Consider the following 23,096-nt stretch of genomic DNA (forward strand, 5'->3'; position numbering starts at 1 on the left):
AAGAATACCTAGTCCTATATAATCAGAATAATTGATGAGCAATGACTGGTGCATCGGTTTTGTCTTTAAATGGCAAACCCCTTTGAGCAGTACTATAGCATCCTCTAGCTGCGGTCGCCAGACAGATTCTTAAGACTCGGAGACGGTAACTGTTCGTGGGAATCTGGGACGGTCGCCTCTTTTAGTAGCCCGGCTTTTCCAATAGACAGTCCTTATGCACAGGTCTAAGATCAGCTTAGTACTGTCTCCAAACCTAGCATTAACCATTAAATTAAACCCAAAACCGACCTTAGATCAATGTCTAGGGACTATTCCGTCCCACTCCGAGTGACAGACAAGGGATGCTGTCATCAACAAAGAGCGTGCAAATCTCCCTACTCCACCGCGAGAAGACTGTATGGGCACCTGCTACTTTACTCCAATTGGGCATTCCACACGTCCGTCAGACTGATGGGACTGCCCGATATTTTGTCTGATTGGTTAGGATTTGTGGCAATTGGGATCTCTCAAGATCCCATTTGTTGTCGCTTGTATCTGTGCCAGTGAAGGGGCTGGACGGGATCGTCTCATTCAGTGGGCGGGGATTCACAGCAGTTGTATATTTTCATTCGAAGACTCTATTTATAAAGCGGGACTTAAATGTAAGTTATTTTTTATTGGTGTATAGACAGGAAGTGATTGTGCTGGCCTGAAGCCGGAGATTTGCCCTCACCCTTCTGTCTGTCTGTTTTATGATCATTAGAATGTGTGTGTGCGGCTTCGACTGAGAGAGCGGTGTAATGATAAAAGCCGCATTTGCGGTACCCTCCTCTCACCTCATATAAGTCAGGAAAAAACGGAGAACCCGTCTTATTTCGTTCCTCCTCGAGCCCTAGACTTATCCACGTCTCGGAGAACATTGTGAAGGTGAGATATTTAGTTACCAATAGCCAACTCTAATTCAGTCGTAGTTAGTCTAATATCCTGCACGGCGACGCATCATATTTCATTGGTGTTGGCTACTTGCTAACCTAGCTAGGTTAGTCTAAATGCGGGTGGAATAACGCCGAAAATTACACCCAATAGGGGACATTCCGGCGGCGTGCTGCCTGGCCCTCCGGTTAGCATGCAGGCCCACGAATGGTACAAAACGATCACATAGCAATCCGAAAATATTGTTAAGCTGTTAGACAAGAGAATGCAAGCAATGTAAATATGTAGCTTTATTAATGAAGGGTTTATTATAAGTATATTATTATAACGATATTATGTCTTCTTATCCGTAAGATATTCGTATTATTAACCTATTATTATTAGGTTATTATTTAACCCACATTAGTGACTGACCACCCCAAAGCTAACTGTAAGGCTAAATTCCATGCGCTCTCTTTAATGTGGTCCATTGAGTCTATCATTAGGCTATATGCTATAACGAATCCTCTAATCATTATTCATACCTCATGCTCGAGGTGTGGTTGGCGTATGGCTTCATGGCTTTTGTCGGGTGGTATGGTGTTGCAGGTAGTAGAATGGGAATCTTTCGTATGGCTCCGGTTAGCGGACGCACTAATATTTTGGACAGGGGAGCTTGCTAATGTGTCTGTCTGCCAGCGACAGTTTCAGGCGGTGGTTGAGTCACAATGTCACCTCTGCCTCAACACTCGGCTTTTCCCCTCAAATTTAAGCGTAAAGAAAATGCGTTACCATGCCCCCCTCCCACCACCACCACCACCACCACCACACACACACACACACATTCCTCCCGCACCCCCGCATTGACCTCCACACAAACCCCGCAAGTATTGTCTTTAATACTGCACTGTGGTGGTGTATTGGGGAGTGTGCTTGGTCAGTCAGTGATGGACGCCCAAAGACAGCCTTGTTCAGATGTGCTATAAGCTTTTGTTATAAGATAAATACAGACAGACATGTATAAACAGATGATAAGGAATGCCTCAGGATATCTGATGACTATTTCTGGCCATCCTTCATCTTCCTTCTCTCATCAGTAAGGAAGCTGCACTCTGTCTCTCTGTTTGGAGTGACAGTAATCTGCTGTGTGTACACAGTATGACAGACAGACAGGAGTAGGTGTCAGTGCAGGTGTAGACCTACTCAGGCCGGAGACAGAGGGACAGACAGAATGACACGGGAGGAATCAGGGCGGTCTGGGTGGAGAGAGTAGACACCTTATCTGTGATGACAGACAGAATGACACTGGAGGAATCAGGGCAGTCTGGGTGGAGAGAGTAGACACTTTATCTGTGATGACAGACAGAATGACACTGGAGGAATCAGGGCAGTCTGGGTGGAGAGAGTAGACACCTTATCTGTGATGACAGACAGAATGACACTGGAGGAATCAGGGCGGTCTGGGTGGAGAGAGTAGACACCTTATCTGTGATGACAGACAGAATGACACTGGAGGAATCAGGGCAGTCTGGGTGGAGAGAGTAGACACCTTATCTGTGATGACAGACAGAATGACACGGGAGGAATCAGGGCGGTCTGGGTGGAGAGAGTAGACACCTTATCTGTGATGACAGACAGAATGACACTGGAGGAATCAGGGCGGTCTGGGTGGAGAGAGTAGACACCTTATCTGTGATGACAGACAGAATGACACTGGAGGAATCAGGGCGGTCTGGGTGGAGAGAGTAGACACCTTATCTGTGATGACAGACAGAATGACACGGGAGGAATCAGGGCGGTCTGGGTGGAGAGAGTAGACACCTTATCTGTGATGACAGACAGAATGACACTGGAGGAATCAGGGCAGTCTGGGTGGAGAGAGTAGACACCTTATCTGTGATGACAGACAGAATGACACGGGAGGAATCAGGGCGGTCTGGGTGGAGAGAGTAGACACCTTATCTGTGATGACAGACAGAATGACACGGGAGGAATCAGGGCGGTCTGGGTGGAGAGAGTAGACACCGTATCTGTGATGACAGACAGAATGACACTGGAGGAATCAGGGCAGTCTGGGTGGAGAGAGTAGACACCTTATCTGTGATGACAGACAGAATGACACTGGAGGAATCAGGGCAGTCTGGGTGGAGAGAGTAGACACCTTATCTGTGATGACAGACAGAATGACACTGGAGGAATCAGGGCAGTCTGGGTGGAGAGAGTAGACACCTTATCTGTGATGACAGACAGAATGACACGGGAGGAATCAGGGCGGTCTGGGTGGAGAGAGTAGACACCTTATCTGTGATGACAGACAGAATGACACTGGAGGAATCAGGGCGGTCTGGGTGGAGAGAGTAGACACCTTATCTGTGATGACAGACAGAATGACACGGGAGGAATCAGGGCGGTCTGGGTGGAGAGAGTAGACACCTTATCTGTGATGACAGACAGAATGACACTGGAGGAATCAGGGCAGTCTGGGTGGAGAGAGTAGACACTTTATCTGTGATGACAGACAGCAACAGACCTTGTGTTTTGGGTCGGGTTGACACTCAGACTCACATTATGTACTGGATGCAGAGGGGTTCTGCTTCAATCCAAATGATGAGTTGTCATTTATTGGGGTAGACAATATCAGTGTCCTTTAGGAGCCAATAAAGATATAAACAAGCAGTCTATAGATGATTGACACCCTCAGACCAATCACTAAATCAATCCATACTAGTTTTCAGAGACTTCTGAGAAATGGCCTATATGGCAGACTCAGCTGTAGTTCAGACGTGTTTTAACACTACCTATGAGGTATACTCTCTTTCCTTCAGTCTGTCAGACTAGCAGTTACTTTGTAATAGATGTGTAATAGCAGTAGTAATTCAACTATAGTAAAAAATAAATACTTGAATTCAGCAGTGAATCTAGATTGAAGGTAAGCAGATCCACCCATTATTCATCTCGTGTTTTGTGTCGGTGCAGATTGAGCTTTCTGCAGTAGTAACCATTTGATTGAAGGGAAATAGAGAGTGACTTCACTACTCAATGGCTACTAATACACACAGTACTTCCCTTACAATCACACCCATCATGGAGGATTTGATTGTTAAAGCCAGGGATTGGAGGTACATGTTGATATAGAGCTGTCTTTGTCCCACAGTGGTTGACTACTAGAAGTGGTTGACTCGTGACTCCAGCAGAGTGGACTGGACTGTAAAAGGTCCTCTGTGTCTCTGTGTGACCTAATCTTAGTACTGTTGCTATGATAATACAGTAATATCAGCCAACTGTGGAGTAGACCTCCCCTCCTCTCTCTCACTCTCCCTCTCTCTCCCCCTCCCCCTCTCACTTTCTCTCTCTCTCTCTCTCCCTTTCTCTCTCTCTCTCTCTCTCTCTCTCTCTCTCTCTCTCTCTCTCTCTCTCTCTCTCTCCCTTTCTCTCTCTAAGCTCTGACTGTCCATGTCACTTTACTGAGTCAGTTGATGTATCCCTCTGCTCCCTTCCCCTGCATCCCTCCTCCATCCATCCATCTCTCTCTCTCTCTCTCTCTCTCTCTCTCTCTCTCTCTCTCTCTCTCTCTCTCTCTCTCTCTCTCTCCCTTTCTCCCTCTCTCTGTGTCTGTCTTTCATCTCTCTCTCTCTCTCTCTCTCTCTCTCTCTCTCTCTCTCTCTCTCTCTCTCTCTCTCTCTCTCCTTTCTCTCTTTCTCTCTCTAAGCTCTGACTCCCTCTCTCAGTTGATGTATCCCTCTCTCCCTCCCTCTGCATCTCTCTCTCCATCCTCTCTCTCTCTCTCTCTCTCTCTCTCTCTCTCTCTCTCTCTCTCTCTCTCTCTCTCTCTCTCTCTCTCTCTCTCTCTCTCCCTTTCTCTCTCTAAGCTCTGACTGTCCATGTCACTTTACTGAGTCAGTTGATGTATCCCTCTGCTCCCTTCCCCCTGCATCCCTCCATCCATCCATCCATCTCTCTCTCTCTCTCCTTTCTCTCTCTCTCTCTCTCTCTCTCTCTCTCCCCTCTCTCTCTCTCCTCTCTCTCTCTCCCCCTCTCTCTCTCTCTCTCTCTCTCTCTCTCTCTCTCTCTCTCTCTCTCTCTCTCTCTCTCTCTCTCTCTAAGCTCTGACTGTCATGTCACTTTACTGAGTCAGTTGATGTATCCCTCTGCTCCCTTCCCCCTGCATCCCTCCATCCATCTCTCTCTCTTCCACCCTGACTGTCTCCTTGATTTGCTCTGTCTTTCAATTATGCCATCTCTGACTATCGGGACTGTATCTGGGCTGTGTGGTCCTACTGCTCTCATTTTCTGTGTGTGTGTGCATTATGTGTGTGTGTGTTTGGTGTGTGTACTTACTAGTCTACTACTGCTCGCTTGAGAGGGATCACATCACTATCACTGTCTGATAGTTAGGCAGTCCTCCTCCACTCACTCACACTCACATGCCATGTTCAGTGAAATACACTTCTCTGATTTTCATCTACTATGCAGTCCACTCACTCACTCACTCACTCACTCACTCACTCACTCACTCACTCACTCACTCACTCACTCACTCACTCACTCACTCACACGTGACAATATGACTGAGTGAGGAAATGTCTAACACTGTCTTTCTTGTCTCTTGTCTCGCTCCTTCCCATTCCCCATCTCTCTCTCTCGGTCTCTCTCTCTCTCTCTCTCTCTCTCTCTCTCTCTCTCTCTCTCTCTCTCTCTCTCTCTCTCTCTCTCTCTCTCTCTCTCAGCACCATGTCCAGGCCGTCAGTGGGCGGTGTTGCCAATGATGTCACCCGCTTCCTGTCCACAGGGGCGGTGCCAGGTTCGCCCACTTCCTCTACCCCCACTGGCCACGTATTCTCCGCCTCCAGCCAAGCTGATTGGGCGGCAAAGAGGCTCGTCTGGGTTCCATCCGAGAAGCACGGCTTTGAGGTGAGTGGGCTGGGTGGGGCCAATGGGCGTGGTCAGGGTGGAGGGCAGCCGGTGGTGAGGTTAGGGGGAGGAGCGAGTTTCTCAACTAATCAACAAATCATGGTCGTCAATATAGGGCATTATTAGTTGAAGCAGGTGTTTTAGAGTTGGGCTGGAACAAAAACCTGTGTGCACTGCTGCGCTCCAAGGAGTTGCCCACCTCTTACCCTACCATGGGGTACAGCACAGGCCTCCCTGGGTCCATCAGTCCTGTGCAGTTGAGCACGACATTTACAACTACATAGCAGATAAGCACACCGTGCATTCAATTGAGATGATTCCATATCATGTCATAATCATTTTCATGATCTATTTGTTGCATTTCTATCTGCAGCACTCTGAATAGTCCTCATACAGGTGAATAATTAGCTCCAGGCGTGTGCCCGTTTGACAGGTGTGGAATGGTAACGCATTGATCTAGCATTCTCTAAGATGCTATTTCACAGTGTTGGTATAACTTCCTTGTCTTTCGATGCTTCTCTGTACCCCTTCCAACTCTATTCCAGTCTCCTTATATTGTCAGTGCTGCAGTGAACTAGGGCTTCTAGTTCTCCTCTCTCACATTGCTTTAGTCACAGGGCTCTATCTCTCTGTTGGAGCCACACTGCCCTCTGATCTACGTCACTCAGCTCTACATGTTGCATTCTAAACCTCGTCTTTCTATGAGAAGTGGCATCACTTCCACCTCTATCCTTTACTCTATCCTTTACCTTGATCACTCTCTTCTTCTCTGTTCGGATGTGTCCCAGTTTCCACTGTGTTCCAAGGCTCTTTGTGTTCGGCAATGTGACAGGGTTCCAATGGGCGCTCTACTCTATAGTATGTCTATACAGGGTATCTCTCTCTGTTTCTCTGCTGTTCTGATATGGAGCTCTAGGAATAGAACAATACACTCCTTCAGCCTCCTAATGTTAAAGAGGCCGCAGTAACACACACACACAGTCACACATAGTCACACACACAGTCGTCATTCTACATTCATATTTTAAGTGTGTGGTTAGTCGTATTCTGAGAATGCGGGTGTGTGTGCCAGGCAGAAGTAAATGGTGAACCGAGCAGAACAGAACAGAGCAGAACATAGCAGAACTGAGCAGAACAGAGAAGAACAGAACAGAGCAGAACAGAGCAGAACAGAACAGAGCAGAGCAGAACAGAACAGAGCAGAACAGAACAGAGCAGAACAGAACAGAGCAGAACAGAGCAGAACAGAACAGAGCAGAACAGAGCAGAACAGAACAGAGCAGAACAGAGCAGAACAGAACAGAGCAGAGCAGAGCAGAACAGAACAGAGCAGAACAGAACAGAGCAGAACAGAACAGAGCAGAGCAGAACAGAACAGAACAGAGCAGAACAGAGCAGAGCAGAACAGAACAGAGCAGAGCAGAGCAGAACAGAACAGAGCAGAACAGAGCAGAGAGCAGAGCAGAGCAGAACAGAACAGAGCAGAACAGAGCAGAACAGAACAGAGCAGAGCAGAACAGAACAGAGCAGAACAGAGCAGAACAGAGCAGAGCAGAACAGAGCAGAGCAGAACAGAGCAGAACAGAGCAGAGCAGAACAGAGCAGAGCAGAGCAGAACAGAACAGAACAGAGCAGAGCAGAACAGAGCAGAACAGAGCAGAACAGAACAGAGCAGAACAGAGCAGAACAGAACAGAGCAGAACAGAACAGAACAGAGCAGAGCAGAACAGAACAGAGCAGAACAGAGCAGAACAGAGCAGAGCAGAACAGAACAGAACAGAGCAGAACAGAGCAGAACAGAGCAGAGGAGAGCAGAGCAGAGCAGAGCAGAACAGAACAGAACAGAACAGAGCAGAGCAGAGCAGAACAGAGCAGAGCAGGGTAGAATCTTGTGACCTGACCAGCTCAGAGTTCACCACTTCCTGTCGTCGTCCCCGGTCATAAGAGCTGTACTATGACAAGGGTTATTAACTCCTCCCTCTCTCTGTGTGTCTATTTCTGTTCACCCCTCCTCAGTTCAGCCATCTCAACCACTATCACTGTTTTATGTCATGTGTGTGTATGTGGACACCAGTGATGCTTATTGCTTCATACTGGAAATCAATCCCATCTCCTCTTGTCATGTGATGAAGCCCTATATTTCACACCACCATGTGTTATTACCATGTGTTATTATCATGTGTTATTATCATGTGTTATTACCATGTGTTATTATCATGTGTTATTATCATGTGATATTACCATGTGTTATTGCCATGTGTTATTATCATGTGTTATTATCATGCATTATTACCATGTGTTATTGTCATGTGTTATTATCATGCATTATTACCATGTGTTATTATCATGCATTATTACCATGTGTTATTATCATGTGTTATTATCATGCATTATTACCATGTGTTATTATCATGCATTATTACCATGTGTTATTATCATGTGTTATTATCATGTATTTGTACCATGTGTTATTAACATGTGTTATTATCATGCATTTGTACCATGTGTTCGTATCATGTGTTATTATTATGCGTGTGTACCATGTGTTATTATCATGTGTTATTATTATGCATGTGTACCATGTGTTATTATCATGTGTTATTATTATGCATGTGTACCATGTGTTATTATCATGTGTTATTATTATGCATGTGTACCATGTGTTATTATCATGTGTTATTATTATGCATTTGTACCATGTGTTCGTATCATGTGTTATTATCATGTGTTTGTACCATGTGTTATTACCATGTGTTATTACCATGTGTTATTATCATGTGTTATTATTATGCATTTCTACCATGTGTTATTATCATGTGTTATTATCATGTGTTATTATCATGTGTTATTACCATGTGTTATTACCATGTGTTATTACCATGTGTTATTACCATGTGTTATTATCATGTGTTATTATCATGTGATATTACCATGTGTTATTACCATGTGTTATTATCATGTGTTATTATCATGCATTATTACCATGTGTTATTATCATGCATTATTACCATGTGTTATTATCATGTGTTATTATCATGTATTTGTACCATGTGTTATTAACATGTGTTATTATCATGCATTTGTACCATGTGTTCGTATCATGTGTTATTATTATGCGTGTGTACCATGTGTTATTATCATGTGTTATTATTATGCATGTGTACCATGTGTTATTATCATGTGTTATTATCATGTGTTATTATCATGTATTTGTACCATGTGTTATTAACATGTGTTATTATCATGTATTTGTACCATGTGTTCGTATCATGTGTTATTATTATGCGTTTCTACCATGTGTTATTATCATGTGTTATTAACATGTGTTATTATCATGCATTTGTACCATGTGTTCGTATCATGTGTTATTATTATGCGTTTCTACCATGTGTTATTATCATGTGTTATTATCATGTGTTTGTACCATGTGTTATTATCATGTGTTATTATCATGTGTTTGTACCATGTGTTATTATCATGTGTTATTATTATGCGTTTGTACCATGTGTTTGTACCATGTGTTATTATTATGTGTTATTATTATGCATTTGTATCATGTGTTATTATCAGAAAAGAACAGAGCAGAACAGAGCAGAACAGAGCAGAGGAGAGCAGAGCAGAACAGAACAGAGCAGAGCAGAACAGAACAGAGCAGAGCAGGGTAGAATCTTGTGACCTGACCAGCTCAGAGTTCACCACTTCCTGTCGTCGTCCCCGGTCATAAGAGCTGTACTATGACAAGGGTTATTAACTCCTCCCTCTCTCTGTGTGTCTATTTCTGTTCACCCCTCCTCAGTTCAGCCATCTCAACCACTATCACTGTTTTATGTCATGTGTGTGTATGTGGACACCAGTGATGCTTATTGCTTCATACTGGAAATCAATCCCATCTCCTCTTGTCATGTGATGAAGCCCTATATTTCACACCACCATGTGTTATTACCATGTGTTATTATCATGTGTTATTATCATGTGTTATTATCATGTGTTATTATCATGTGTTATTATCATGTGATATTACCATGTGTTATTACCATGTGTTATTATCATGTGTTATTATCATGTGTTATTATCATGTATTTGTACCATGTGTTATTAACATGTGTTATTATCATGTATTTGTACCATGTGTTCGTATCATGTGTTATTATTATGCGTTTCTACCATGTGTTATTATCATGTGTTATTATTATGTGTTATTATCATGTGTTATTATCATGTGTTATTATCATGTGTTTGTACCATGTGTTCGTATCATGTGTTATTATTATGCATTTCTACCATGTGTTATTATCATGTGTTATTATCATGTGTTATTATCATGTGTTATTACCATGTGTTATTACCATGTGTTATTATCATGTGTTATTACCATGTGTTATTACCATGTGTTATTATCATGTGTTATTATCATGTGATATTACCATGTGTTATTACCATGTGTTATTATCATGTGTTATTATCATGCATTATTACCATGTGTTATTATCATGCATTATTACCATGTGTTATTATCATGTGTTATTATCATGTATTTGTACCATGTGTTATTAACATGTGTTATTATTATGTTATTATCATGTGTTATTATCATGTGTTATTATCATGTGTTTGTACCATGTGTTATTAACATGTGTTATTATCATGCATTTGTACCATGTGTTTGTATCATGTGTTATTATTATGCGTTTCTACCATGTGTTATTATCATGTGTTATTATTATGTGTTATTATCATGTGTTATTATCATGTGTTATTATCATGTGTTATTATCATGTGTTTGTACCATGTGTTATTAACATGTGTTATTATCATGCATTTGTACCATGTGTTCGTATCATGTGTTATTATTATGCGTTTCTACCATGTGTTATTATCATGTGTTATTATTATGTGTTATTATCTTGTGTTATTATCATGTGTTATTATTATGCATGTGTACCATGTGTTATTATCATGTGTTATTATTATGCATTTGTACCATGTGTTATTATCATGTGTTATTATTATGCATGTGTACCATGTGTTATTATCATGTGTTATTATTATGCATTTGTACCATGTGTTTGTACCATGTGTTATTATTATGTGTTATTATTATGCATTTGTATCATGTGTTATTATCATGTGTTATTATTATACATTTGTACCATGTGTTATTATCATGTGTTATTATTATGCATGTGTACCATGTGTTATTATCATGTGTTATTATTATGCATTTGTACCATGTGTTATTATCATGTGTTATTATTATGCATTTGTACCATGTGTTATTATCATGTGTTATTATTATGCATTTGTACCATGTGTTGTATCATGTGTTATTATTATGCGTTTCTACCATGTGTTATTATCATGTGTTATTATTATGTGTTATTATCATGTGTTATTATCATGTGTTATTATTATGCGTTTGTACCATGTGTTTGTACCATGTGTTATTATTATGTGTTATTATTATGCATTTGTATCATGTGTTATTATCATGTGTTCTTATTATACATTTGTACCATGTGTTACCATGTGTTATTATCATGTGTTATTATTATGCATTTGTACCATGTGTTTTACCATGTGTTATTATTATGTATTATTATTATGCATGTGTATCATGTGTTATTATCATGTGTTATTATTATGCATTTGTACCATGTGTTATTATCATGTGTTATTATTATGCATGTGTACCATGTGTTATTATCATGTGTTATTATTATGCATTTGTACCATGTGTTATTATCATGTGTTATTATCATGTGTTATTATTATGCATGTGTACCATGTGTTATTATCATGTGTTATTATTATGCATTTGTACCATGTGTTATTATCATGTGTTATTATTATGCATGTGTACCATGTGTTATTATCATGTGTTATTATTATGCATTTGTACCATGTGTTATTATCATGTGTTATTATTATGCATGTGTACCATGTGTTATTATCATGTGTTATTATTATGCATTTGTACCATGTGTTATTATCATGTGTTATTATCATGTGTTATTATTATGCATGTGTACCATGTGTTTGTACCATGTGTTATTATTATGTGTTATTATTATGCATGTGTACCATGTGTTATTATCATGTGTTATTATCATGTGTTATTATTATGCATTTGTACCATGTGTTATTATCATGTGTTATTATCATGTGTTATTATTATGCATGTGTACCATGTGTTATTATCATGTGTTATTATTATGCATGTGTACCATGTGTTATTATCATGTGTTATTATTATGCATTTGTACCATGTGTTATTATCATGTGTTATTATCATGTGTTATTATTATGCATTTGTACCATGTGTTATTATCATGTGTTATTATCATGTGTTATTATTATGCATGTGTACCATGTGTTATTATCATGTGTTATTATTATGCATGTGTACCATGTGTTATTATCATGTGTTATTATTATGCATTTGTACCATGTGTTATGGCTTGTCATGTCTTGTGCTGTTAGTGGATATTTCCTGGATCAGTATCTAACTAACCTCTCTGTCCCTTCCCCTACCCTCTCCCTCTCTCTCTGTCTCTGTCTCTCTCTGTCTCTGTCTCTCTCTCTCTCTCTCTCTCTCTTTCTCTCTTCCCTGCCTCTCTCTCTCCCTCTCTCTCTCTCTTCCCCTACCCTCTCTCTCTCTCTCTCCCCTGCAGTCTGCCAGTATCCGTGAGGAGCGAGGGGATGAGGTGGAGGTGGAGCTAACAGACAGCCAGAGGAAGCTGACCCTGTCCAGGGAGGAGGTCCAGAGGATGAATCCTCCCAGGTTCAGTAAGGTGGAGGACATGGCTGACCTCACCTGTCTCAACGAAGCCTCCGTCCTACACAACCTCAGAGAGAGATACTACTCTGGCTTGATATACGTCAGTGTACATTACACACACACACACGCACGCACGCACGCACGCACACACGCACACACACACACACACACACACACACACACACACACACACACACACACACACACACACACACACACACACACACACACACACACACACACACACACACACACACACACACACACACAGGACACAATAATACATAAACTCAAACTTGCACAGCATACAAGGGAGGAGTGAAAGTCAAAACAGATGTGTGTATGTACAGTATATACAGTTGAAGTCGGAAGTTTACATCCACTTAGGTTGGAGTCATTAAAACTCGTTTGTCAACCACTCCACACATTTCTTGTTAACAAACTATTGTTTTGTAGTCGGTTATCGTCGGTTAGGACTAGGATCTACTTCGTGCATGACACAAGTAATTTTTCCAACAATTGTTTTCAGACAGATTATTTCACTTATAATTCACTGTATCACAATTCCTGTGGGTCAGAAGTTTACAGAAAATGATGTCATGGCTTTAGAAACTTCTGATAGGCTAATTGACATAATTTGAGTTAATTGGAGGTGTACCTGTGGATGTATTTCAAGGCTAACTTTCAAACTCAGTGCCTCTTTTCTTGACATCATGGGAAAATCAAAAGAAATCAGCCAAGACTTCAGACAAAAATTGTAGACCTCCACAAGTCTGTTTCATCCTTGGGAGCAATTTCCAAACGCCTGAAGGTACCATGTTCATGTTTACAAACAATAGTACGCAAACAAAAGTGCAAATCAATCCCAGAACAACAGCAAAGGACCTTGTGAAGATGCTGGAGGAAACAGGTACAAAAGTATCTATATCCACAGTAAAACCAGTCCTATATCGACATAACCTGAAAGGCCGCTCAGGGAAGAAGCCACTGCTCCATAAACAAGCCAGACTACAGTTGGCAACTGCACATGGGGACAAAGATCGTACTTTTTGGAGAAATGTCCTCTGGTCTGATGAAACAAAAATAGAACTGTTTGGCCATAATGACCATGGTTATGTTTGGAGGAAAAAGGGGGACGCTTGCAAGCCGAAGAACACCATCCCAACTGTGGGGGTGGCAGCATCATGTTGTGGGGGTGCTTTGCTGCAGGAGGGACTGGTGCACTTCACAAAATAGATGGCATCATGAGGAAGGGAAATTATGTGGATATATTGAAGCAACATCTCAAGACATCAGTCAGGAAGTTAAAGCTTGGTCGCAAATGGGTCTTCCAAATGGACAATGACCTCAAGCATACTTCCAAAGTTGTGACAAAATGGCTTAAGGACAACAAAGTTAGGGTTAGTTTATGGGTTAGGGTTAGGAGTTAGGGTTAGTTAATGGGAAAGTGTTAGGAGTTAGTGTTAGTTTATGGGTTAGTGTTAGGAGTTAGGGTTAGTTTATGGGTTAGTGTCAGGAGTTATGGTTAGTTTATGGGTTAGGAGTTAGGGTTAGTTTATGGGTTAGGGTTAGGAGTTAGGGTTAGTTTATGGGTAAGGGTTAGGAGTTAGGGTTAGTTTATGGGTAAGGGTTAGTTTATGGGTAAGGTTTAGGAGTTATTGTTAGTTTATGGGTAAGGGTTAGGAGTTAGGGTTAGTTTATGGGTAAGGGTTAGTTTTTGGGTAAGGGTTAGTTTATGGGTAAGGGTTAAGAGTTAGGGTTAGTTTATGGGTTAGGGTTAGTTTATTGGTAAGGGTTAGTTTTTTGGTAAGGGTTAGTTTATGGGTAAGGGTTAAGAGTTAGGGTTGGTTTATGGGTTAGGGTTAGTTTATGGGTAAGGGTTAGTTTATGGGTAAGGGTTAGGAGCTAGGGTTAGTTTATGGGTAAGTGTTAGGAGCTAGGGTTAGTTTATGGGTAAGGGTTAGGAGTTAGGGTTCGTTTATGGGTAAGGGTTAGTAGTTAGGATTAGTTTATGAGTTAGGGTTAGTTTATGGGTAAGGGTTAGGAGTTAGGGTTAGTTTATGGGTAAGAGTTAGGAGCTAGGGTTAGTTTATGGGTAAGGGTTAGGAGTTAGGGGTAGTTTCTGGGTAAGGGTTAGAAGCTAGGGTTAGTTTATGGGTAAGGGTTAGGAGCTAGGGTTAGTTTATGGGTTAGGGTTAGGAGCTAGGGTTAGTTTATGGGTAAGGGTTAGGAGTTAGGGTTAGTTTATGGGTAAGAGTTAGGAGCTAGGGTTAGTTTATGGGTAAGGGTTAGGAGTTAGGGGTAGTTTCTGGGTAAGGGTTAGGAGCTAGGGTTAGTTTATGGGTAAGGGTTAGGAGTTAGGGGTAGTTTCTGGGTAAGGGTTAGAAGCTAGGGTTAGTTTATGGGTAAGGGTTAGGAGCTAGGGTTAGTTTATGGGTAAGGGTTAGGAGCTAGGGTTAGTTTATGGGTTAGGGTTAGGAGCTAGGGTTAGTTTATGGGTTAGGGTTAGGAGCTAGGGTTAGTTTATGGGTAAGGGTTAGCTTATGGGTAAGGGTTGGAGTTAGGGTTAGTTTCTGGGTAAGGGTTAGGAGCTAGGGTTAGTTTATGGGTTTAGGGTTAGGAGCTAGGGTTAAGGTTAGGTTTAAGGTTAGGGGTTATGGAAAATTGGATCCCCACAAGGTTAGTTGTACAAGACTGTGTTTGTGTGTGTGGTGTGTGTGTGTGTGTGGGGGGGGTGTTACTCTGTAGAGAGAACTGTGACATCAGTGTAACTGATATAAGAGGAGGGGTTGTGTTACATCACGGCCGTTTATATAAGAGAGAGAAGGACGGAGGAGAAAGGAGAGCTGCATCTCCTGTATCGTGACTATGAACCAATGAAGGGAGGGATGAGAGCGATAGGAAGAGGAAGATAAATGGATAGAAGGGAAGATAGATAAGAAGAAAGAAAGATAAGTGGTGCGGTACTTTGATATGAAGAATGTGTCAGAAAGAGTTAGAATGTGACATAGTGAAGGACACTTTCTATTGTATATCTATGTTGAGGAATTTGAAGGCTGTTTATGTTTATCTTATCTGCTTTAGAGAAAGAGAGATAGAGAGAAAAGGGGGGATTTTGGTGGACAAGGCAGTATACTGACCCTCATATTTCAGTCCACCACCACACACACACACACACACACACACACACACACACACACACACACACACACACACACACACACACACACACACACACACGCACGCACACACACACACACACACACACACACACACACACACGCATGCACACACACAGACACACACATACACACATACTGTATGTGTGGATTATCAGGGAAGGGTGTGAGAGGAGGTAGATGGTTAGGGGTGACCAGTCAGAATCCACAGAGTCATCTTGTTGTCAGTTGCCTGCATATATCATTCATTAACCTGTGTTGTAGCACGAGCTGGTTGATTGATTATCCTGACAGCTATCTTTCTTTTTCATTACAAATGCCTCCTTACACATTCCACCTGACCCTACTCATACTGTAGGTTAATGTGTCCTACTCATATTGTAGGTTAATGGGCCCTACTCATACTGTAGGTTAATGAGTCCTACTCATACTGTAGGTTAATGGGTCCTACTCATACCGTAGGTTAATGTGTCCTACTCATACTGTAGGTTAATGGGTCCTACTCATACTGTAGGTTAATGTGTCCTACTCATACTGTAGGTTAATGGGCCCTACTCATACTGTAGGTTAATGGGTCCTACTCATACTGTAGGTTAATGGGCCCTACTCATACTGTAGGTTAATGTGTCCTACTCATACTGTAGGTTAATGGGTCCTACTCATACTGTAGGTTAATGAGTCCTACTCATACTGTAGGTTAATGGGCCCTACTCATATTGTAGATTAATGTGTCCTACTCATACTGTAGGTTAATGGGTCCTACTCATACTGTAGGTTAATGGGTCCTACTCATACTGTAGGTTAATGAGTCCTACTCATACTGTAGGTTAATGGGTCCTACTCATACTGTAGGTTAATGTGTCCTACTCATATTGTAGGTTAATGTGTCCTACTCATACTAGTAGGTTAATGGGTCCTACTCATACTGTAGGTTAATGTGCCCTACTCATACTGTAGGTTAATGTGCCCTACTCATACTGTAGGTTAATGGGCCCTACTCATACTGTAGGTTAATGTGCCCTACTCATACTGTAGGTTAATGGGCCCTACTCATACTGTAGGTTAATGTGCCCTACTCATACTGTAGGTTAATGTGTCCTACTCATACTGTAGGTTAATGGGCCCTACTCATATTGTAGGTTAATGTGCCCTACTCATACTGTAGGTTAATGTGCCCTACTCATACTGTAGGTTAATGGGCCCTACTCATATTGTAGGTTAATGTGCCCTACTCATACTGTAGGTTAATGTGTCCTACTCATATTGTAGATTAATGTGTCCTACTCATACTGTAGGTTAATGTGTCCTACTCATACTGTAGGTTAATGTGTCCTACTCATACTGTAGGTTAATGGGTCCTACTCATACTGTAGGTTAATGGGCCCTACTCATATTGTAGGTTAATGTGCCCTACTCATACTGTAGGTTAATGTGCCCTACTCATACTGTAGGTTAATGGGCCCTACTCATATTGTAGGTTAATGTGCCCTACTCATACTGTAGGTTAATGTGTCCTACTCATATTGTAGATTAATGTGTCCTACTCATACTGTAGGTTAATGTGTCCTACTCATACTGTAGGTTAATGTGTCCTACTCATACTGTAGGTTAATGTGTCCTACTCATACTGTAGGTTAATGTGTCCTACTCATACTGTAGGTTAATGTGTCCTACTCATACTGTAGGTTAATGGGTCCTACTCATATTGTAGGTTAATGGGCCCTACTCATATTGTAGGTTAATGGGCCCTACTCATATTGTAGGTTAATGGGCCCTACTCATATTGTAGGTTAATGGGCCCTACTCATATTGTAGATTAATGTGTCCTACTCATATTGTAGGTTAATGGGCCCTACTCATATTGTAGATTAATGTGTCCTACTCATATTGTAGGTTAATGGGTCCTACTCATATTGTAGGTTAATGGGCCCTACTCATATTGTAGGTTAATGGGTCCTACTCATATTGTAGGTTAATGGGCCCTACTCATATTGTAGGTTAATGGGTCCTACTCATATTGTAGGTTAATGGGCCCTACTCATATTGTAGGTTAATGGGTCCTACTCATATTGTAGGTTAATGGGCCCTACTCATATTGTAGGTTAATGGGTCCTACTCATATTGTAGGTTAATGGGCCCTACTCATATTGTAGGTTAATGTGTCCTACTCATACTGTAGGTTAATGGGTCCTACTCATATTGTAGGTTAATGGGCCCTACTCATATTGTAGGTTAATGGGTCCTACTCATATTGTAGGTTAATGGGCCCTACTCATACTGTAGGTTAATGGGTCCTACTCATATTGTAGGTTAATGGGCCCTACTCATATTGTAGGTTAATGTGTCCTACTCATACTGTAGGTTAATGTGTCCTACTCATACTGTAGGTTAATGTGTCCTACTCATACTGTAGGTTAATGTGTCCTACTCATACTGTAGGTTAATGTGTCCTACTCATATTGTAGGTTAATGGGTCCTACTCATATTGTAGGTTAATGTGTCCTACTCATACTGTAGGTTAATGGGTCCTACTCATATTGTAGGTTAATGGACCCTACTCATATTGTAGGTTAATGGGCCCTACTCATACTGTAGGTTAAGGTTAATGGTTAACCCTACTCATATTGTAGGTTAATGGGCCCTACTCATATTGTAGGTTAATGGGTCCTACTCATATTGTAGGTTAATGGACCCTACTCATATTGTAGGTTAATGGGCCCTACTCATATTGTAGGTTAATGGACCCTACTCATATTGTAGGTTAATGGGCCCTACTCATATTGTAGGTTAATGGGTCCTACTCATATTGTAGGTTAATGGGCCCTACTCATATTGTAGGTTAATGGGTCCTACTCATATTGTAGGTTAATGGGCCCTACTCATACTGTAGGTTAATGGGTCCTACTCATATTGTAGGTTAATGGGCCCTACTCATATTGTAGGTTAATGGGTCCTACTCATATTGTAGGTTAATGGGCCCTACTCATATTGTAGGTTAATGTGTCCTACTCATACTGTAGGTTAATGGGTCCTACTCATATTGTAGGTTAATGGGCCCTACTCATATTGTAGGTTAATGGGTCCTACTCATATTGTAGGTTAATGGGCCCTACTCATACTGTAGGTTAATGGGTCCTACTCATATTGTAGGTTAATGGGCCCTACTCATATTGTAGGTTAATGTGTCCTACTCATATTGTAGGTTAATGTGTCCTACTCATACTGTAGGTTAATGTGTCCTACTCATACTGTAGGTTAATGTGTCCTACTCATACTGTAGGTTAATGTGTCCTACTCATACTGTAGGTTAATGTGTCCTACTCATATTGTAGGTTAATGGGTCCTACTCATATTGTAGGTTAATGTGTCCTACTCATACTGTAGGTTAATGGGTCCTACTCATATTGTAGGTTAATGGACCCTACTCATATTGTAGGTTAATGGGCCCTACTCATATTGTAGGTTAATGGGTCCTACTCATATTGTAGGTTAATGGACCCTACTCATATTGTAGGTTAATGGGCCCTACTCATATTGTAGGTTAATGGACCCTACTCATATTGTAGGTTAATGGGCCCTACTCATATTGTAGGTTAATGGGTCCTACTCATATTGTAGGTTAATGGGCCCTACTCATATTGTAGGTTAATGGGTCCTACTCATATTGTAGGTTAATGGGCCCTACTCATACTGTAGGTTAATGGGTCCTACTCATATTGTAGGTTAATGGGCCCTACTCATACTGTAGGTTAATGAGGGGAGAATGTTGGGCGGGATTGACCCTCCCTCTCCTAATGTTGCTGTTATATATAGGTGTGTGTGTGTGATATGACATTATCTGGCTTAATTGTTGAGTCTAGGCATTGGGAAGGCATGGGTCGTTAAGATTAAGCATGGTATTTTAGTTATCATTGAACTTTGTGTATATGTGTGTGTGTGTTTGCAGACATACTCGGGCCTGTTCTGTGTGGTGATCAACCCCTATAAGAATCTGCCCATCTACACAGAGTCTATAGTGGAGATGTACCGAGGGAAGAAACGCCATGAGATGCCCCCTCACATCTACGCTATATCAGAGGCTGCCTACCGCAGCATGCTACAAGGTAACCCTAACCCCTGACCTCTAACCTCTGACCCATTCACATCTACGTCATATCAAAGCAGTTTGTTATGATTTTCATATTTGCATTTTCATGGAACAGTTTAATTTCAATAATAATGTTTTCATTTCTCAAAATCATTGTCAGGTGGTTAATCCTAAAAATATTAATTAAAATGATAAAACTCTAAAAGTAAAAATTCTACTAATGCTGGACACATTGGGAGGCTACACCATGATCATTGGCTGCTAAATAGCCTAAATGAGCACATGGAACTCAGAGATGGCCATGCAGCCCAAAAACTGTTGAAAATATAATTCTGGTTCTTTCAATCACATTCATCAACAGTTGCAAGTCAGAAGTTTACATACACTTAGGTTGGAGTCATTAAAACTTGTTTTTCATCCACTCCACAAATTTCTTGTTAACAAACTATAGTTTTGGCGAGTCGGTTAGGACATCTACTTTGTGCATGACACAAGTAATTTTTTTCCAACAATTGTTTTCAGACAGATTATTTCACTTATAATTCACTGTATCACAATTCCAGTGGGTCAAAAGTTTACATACACTAAGTTGACTGTGCCTTTAAAAAGCTTGGAAAATTCCAGAAAATGATGTCATGGCTTTAGAAGCTTCTGATAGGCTAATTGACATAATTTGAGTCAATTGGAGTTGTAACTGTGGATGTATTTCAAGGCCTACCTTCAAACTCAGTGCCTCTTTGCTTGACATCATGGGAAAATCAAAAGAATTCAGCCAAGACCTCAGAAAGAAATTGTAGACCTCCACAAGTCTGGTTCATCCTTGGGAGCAATTTCCAAACGCCTGAAGGTACCATGTTCCTCTGTACAAACAATAGTATGCAAGTATAAACACCATGGGACCGTGCAGCCGCCATACCGCTCAGGAAGGTGCAAGAAATGCAAATCAATCCCAGAACAGGAGCAAAGGACCTTGTGAAGATGCTGGAGGAAACAGGGACAAAATTATATATATCCACAGTAAAACCAGTCCTATATCGACATAACCTGAAAGGCCGCTCAGCAAGGAAGAGGCCACTGCTCCAAAACCGCCATAAAAAAGCCAGACTACGGTTTTCAACTGCACATGGGGACAAACATCATACTTTTTGGAGAAATGTCCTCTGGTCTGATGAAACAAAAATAGAACTGTTTGGCCATAATGACTATTGTTATGCTTGGAGGAAAAAGAACACCATCCCAACCGGGAAGCACGGGGGTGGCAGCATCATGTTGTGGTGGTGCTTTGTTGCAGGAGAGATTGGTGCACTTCGCAAAATAGATGGCATCATGAGGAAGGGAAATTATGAGGATATATTGAAGCTACATCTCAAGACATCAGTCAGGAAGTTAAAGCTTGGTCGCAAATGAGTCTTCCAAATGGACAATGACCCCACGTATACTTCCAAAGTTGTGGCAAAATGGCCTAAGGACAACAAAGTCAAGGTATTGGAGTGGCCATCACAAATCCCTGACCTCAATCCCATAGAAAATGTGTGGGCAGAACTGAAAACGTGTGGGCGAGCAAGGAGGCCTACCAACCTGACTCTGTTACACTAGCGCTGTCAGGAGGAATGGACAAAAATTCACCCAACTTATTGTGGGAAGCTTGTGGAAGGCTACCCAAAACAAGTTTAACCATTTAAAAGCATTGCTACCAAATACTAATTGAGTGTATGTAAACTTCTGACCCACTGGGAATGTGATGAAAGAAATTATTATTCTGACATTTCACATTCTTAAAATAAAGTGGTGATCCTAACTGGCAGGGACTTTTTACTCGGAATAAATGTCAGGAATTGTGAAAACTGAGTTTAAATGTATTTGGCTAAGGTGTATTTAAACTTCCGACTTCAACTGTAGGCCTTTTCCCACGTACGCTGTCTGTGGAAGACTTCCTCATATGCCATTTCTCTCCTGTTCTATTGGTTTTCATATCAACTTTCCTTTGTTGTCCTGAAACCAAATTCATAATCCTAGTCATATTAGCAACCCATCCTAGTTGTTGCAACTTTTGATTCACCCCTTTTCTAAGTTTCTAACAGAGATTTGTATTAATTACCCTTTCTCTCGATATCCAATTACGATCTTGTCTCATCGCTCAACTCCCCAATGAAATCAGGAGAGGCTAATGTAGAGTCATGCGTCCTCTGAAACATGACCAGCCAAATCGTGCTTCTTAACAGCCTCCCGCCTAACCCGGCTGCACCAATGTGTCGGAGGAAACACCGTTCAACTGACGACTGAAGTCAGCCTGCAGGCGACCCGGCCCGCCACAAGGAGTCGCTAGAGCCAAGTAAAGCCCCCCGGCCAAAACCTCCCCTAACCCAGACGACACTGGGCCAATTGTGTGCCGCCCTATGGGACTCCCTGTCACGGCCGGTTGTGACACAGCCCGGGTTCGAACCCAGGTCTGTAGTGACACCTCAAGCACTGTGATGCAGTGCCTTACACCGCTGCACCACTCGGGAGGCCTGGAAATATATTTTTATTGGCTAATTCATGACAGGAGTTGCATGTTTTGTTCAGATGAATTACCATAATGTAAATGTGATTTCTGTCATTCTGAGCACCGTGAGTGGACGCCCTAAGGGGTTAGACAACCAATGCAAATGTGTCTGATACATTTCTCAAATGGCCAGTAAATTATAATCTTCCCGGCCACGTTGTTTGGTGTCACATTGTCCTAACGGACACCCTGCTGACAGTGTAAATACCATATACAGTGCATTCAGAAATCAGACCCCTTGACTTTTTCTACATTTTGTTACATTACAACCTTATTCTAAAATGTAGTAAATTGTTTTTTCCCCTCATCAATCTACAACCAATACCCCATAATGACAAAGCAAAAACAGGTTGTTAAAAATTGGTGGTTCCAAACTTCATCCATTTAAGAATGATGGAGGCCACTGTGTTCTTGGGGACCTTCGATGCTGCATCCATTTTTTTGGTACCCTTACCCAGATCTGTGCCTCGACACAATCCTGTCTCTGAGCTCTATGGACAATTCCTTCAACAACGTGGCTTGAATTTTGCTCTGACATGCACTGTCAACTGTGGGACCTTTTATAGACAGGTGTGTGCCTTTCCAAATCATGTCCAATCAACTGAATTTATTACAGGGGACTCCAATCAAGTTGTAGAAACATCTCAAGGATGATCAATGGAAACAGGATGCACCTGAGCTCAATTTCAAGTCTCATAGCACAAG

At 41.5% G+C, this 23,096-nt stretch overlaps 1 protein-coding gene across 1 annotated transcript in view; it reads left to right on the forward strand.

The window, feature by feature from the left end:
• Nucleotides 1-730: 730 nt before the first annotated feature.
• LOC118383756 (myosin-10-like) overlaps nt 731-23,096 on the forward strand; it is an 82,523-nt gene continuing 60,157 nt past the window's right edge. Inside the window, exons 1-4 of the mRNA XM_052509768.1 lie at nt 731-906; nt 5,619-5,802; nt 12,474-12,680; nt 19,706-19,862. Of these exons, the coding sequence (XP_052365728.1) occupies nt 5,623-5,802; nt 12,474-12,680; nt 19,706-19,862 (544 nt within the window). The 5' untranslated portion in view covers nt 731-906; nt 5,619-5,622. The remainder of the gene's footprint in view (nt 907-5,618; nt 5,803-12,473; nt 12,681-19,705; nt 19,863-23,096) is intronic.

The sequence above is a fragment of the Oncorhynchus keta genome, unplaced genomic scaffold (assembly GCF_023373465.1).
Source record: "Oncorhynchus keta strain PuntledgeMale-10-30-2019 unplaced genomic scaffold, Oket_V2 Un_contig_496_pilon_pilon, whole genome shotgun sequence".
In the NCBI taxonomy this organism is placed as follows: Eukaryota; Metazoa; Chordata; class Actinopteri; order Salmoniformes; family Salmonidae; genus Oncorhynchus; species Oncorhynchus keta.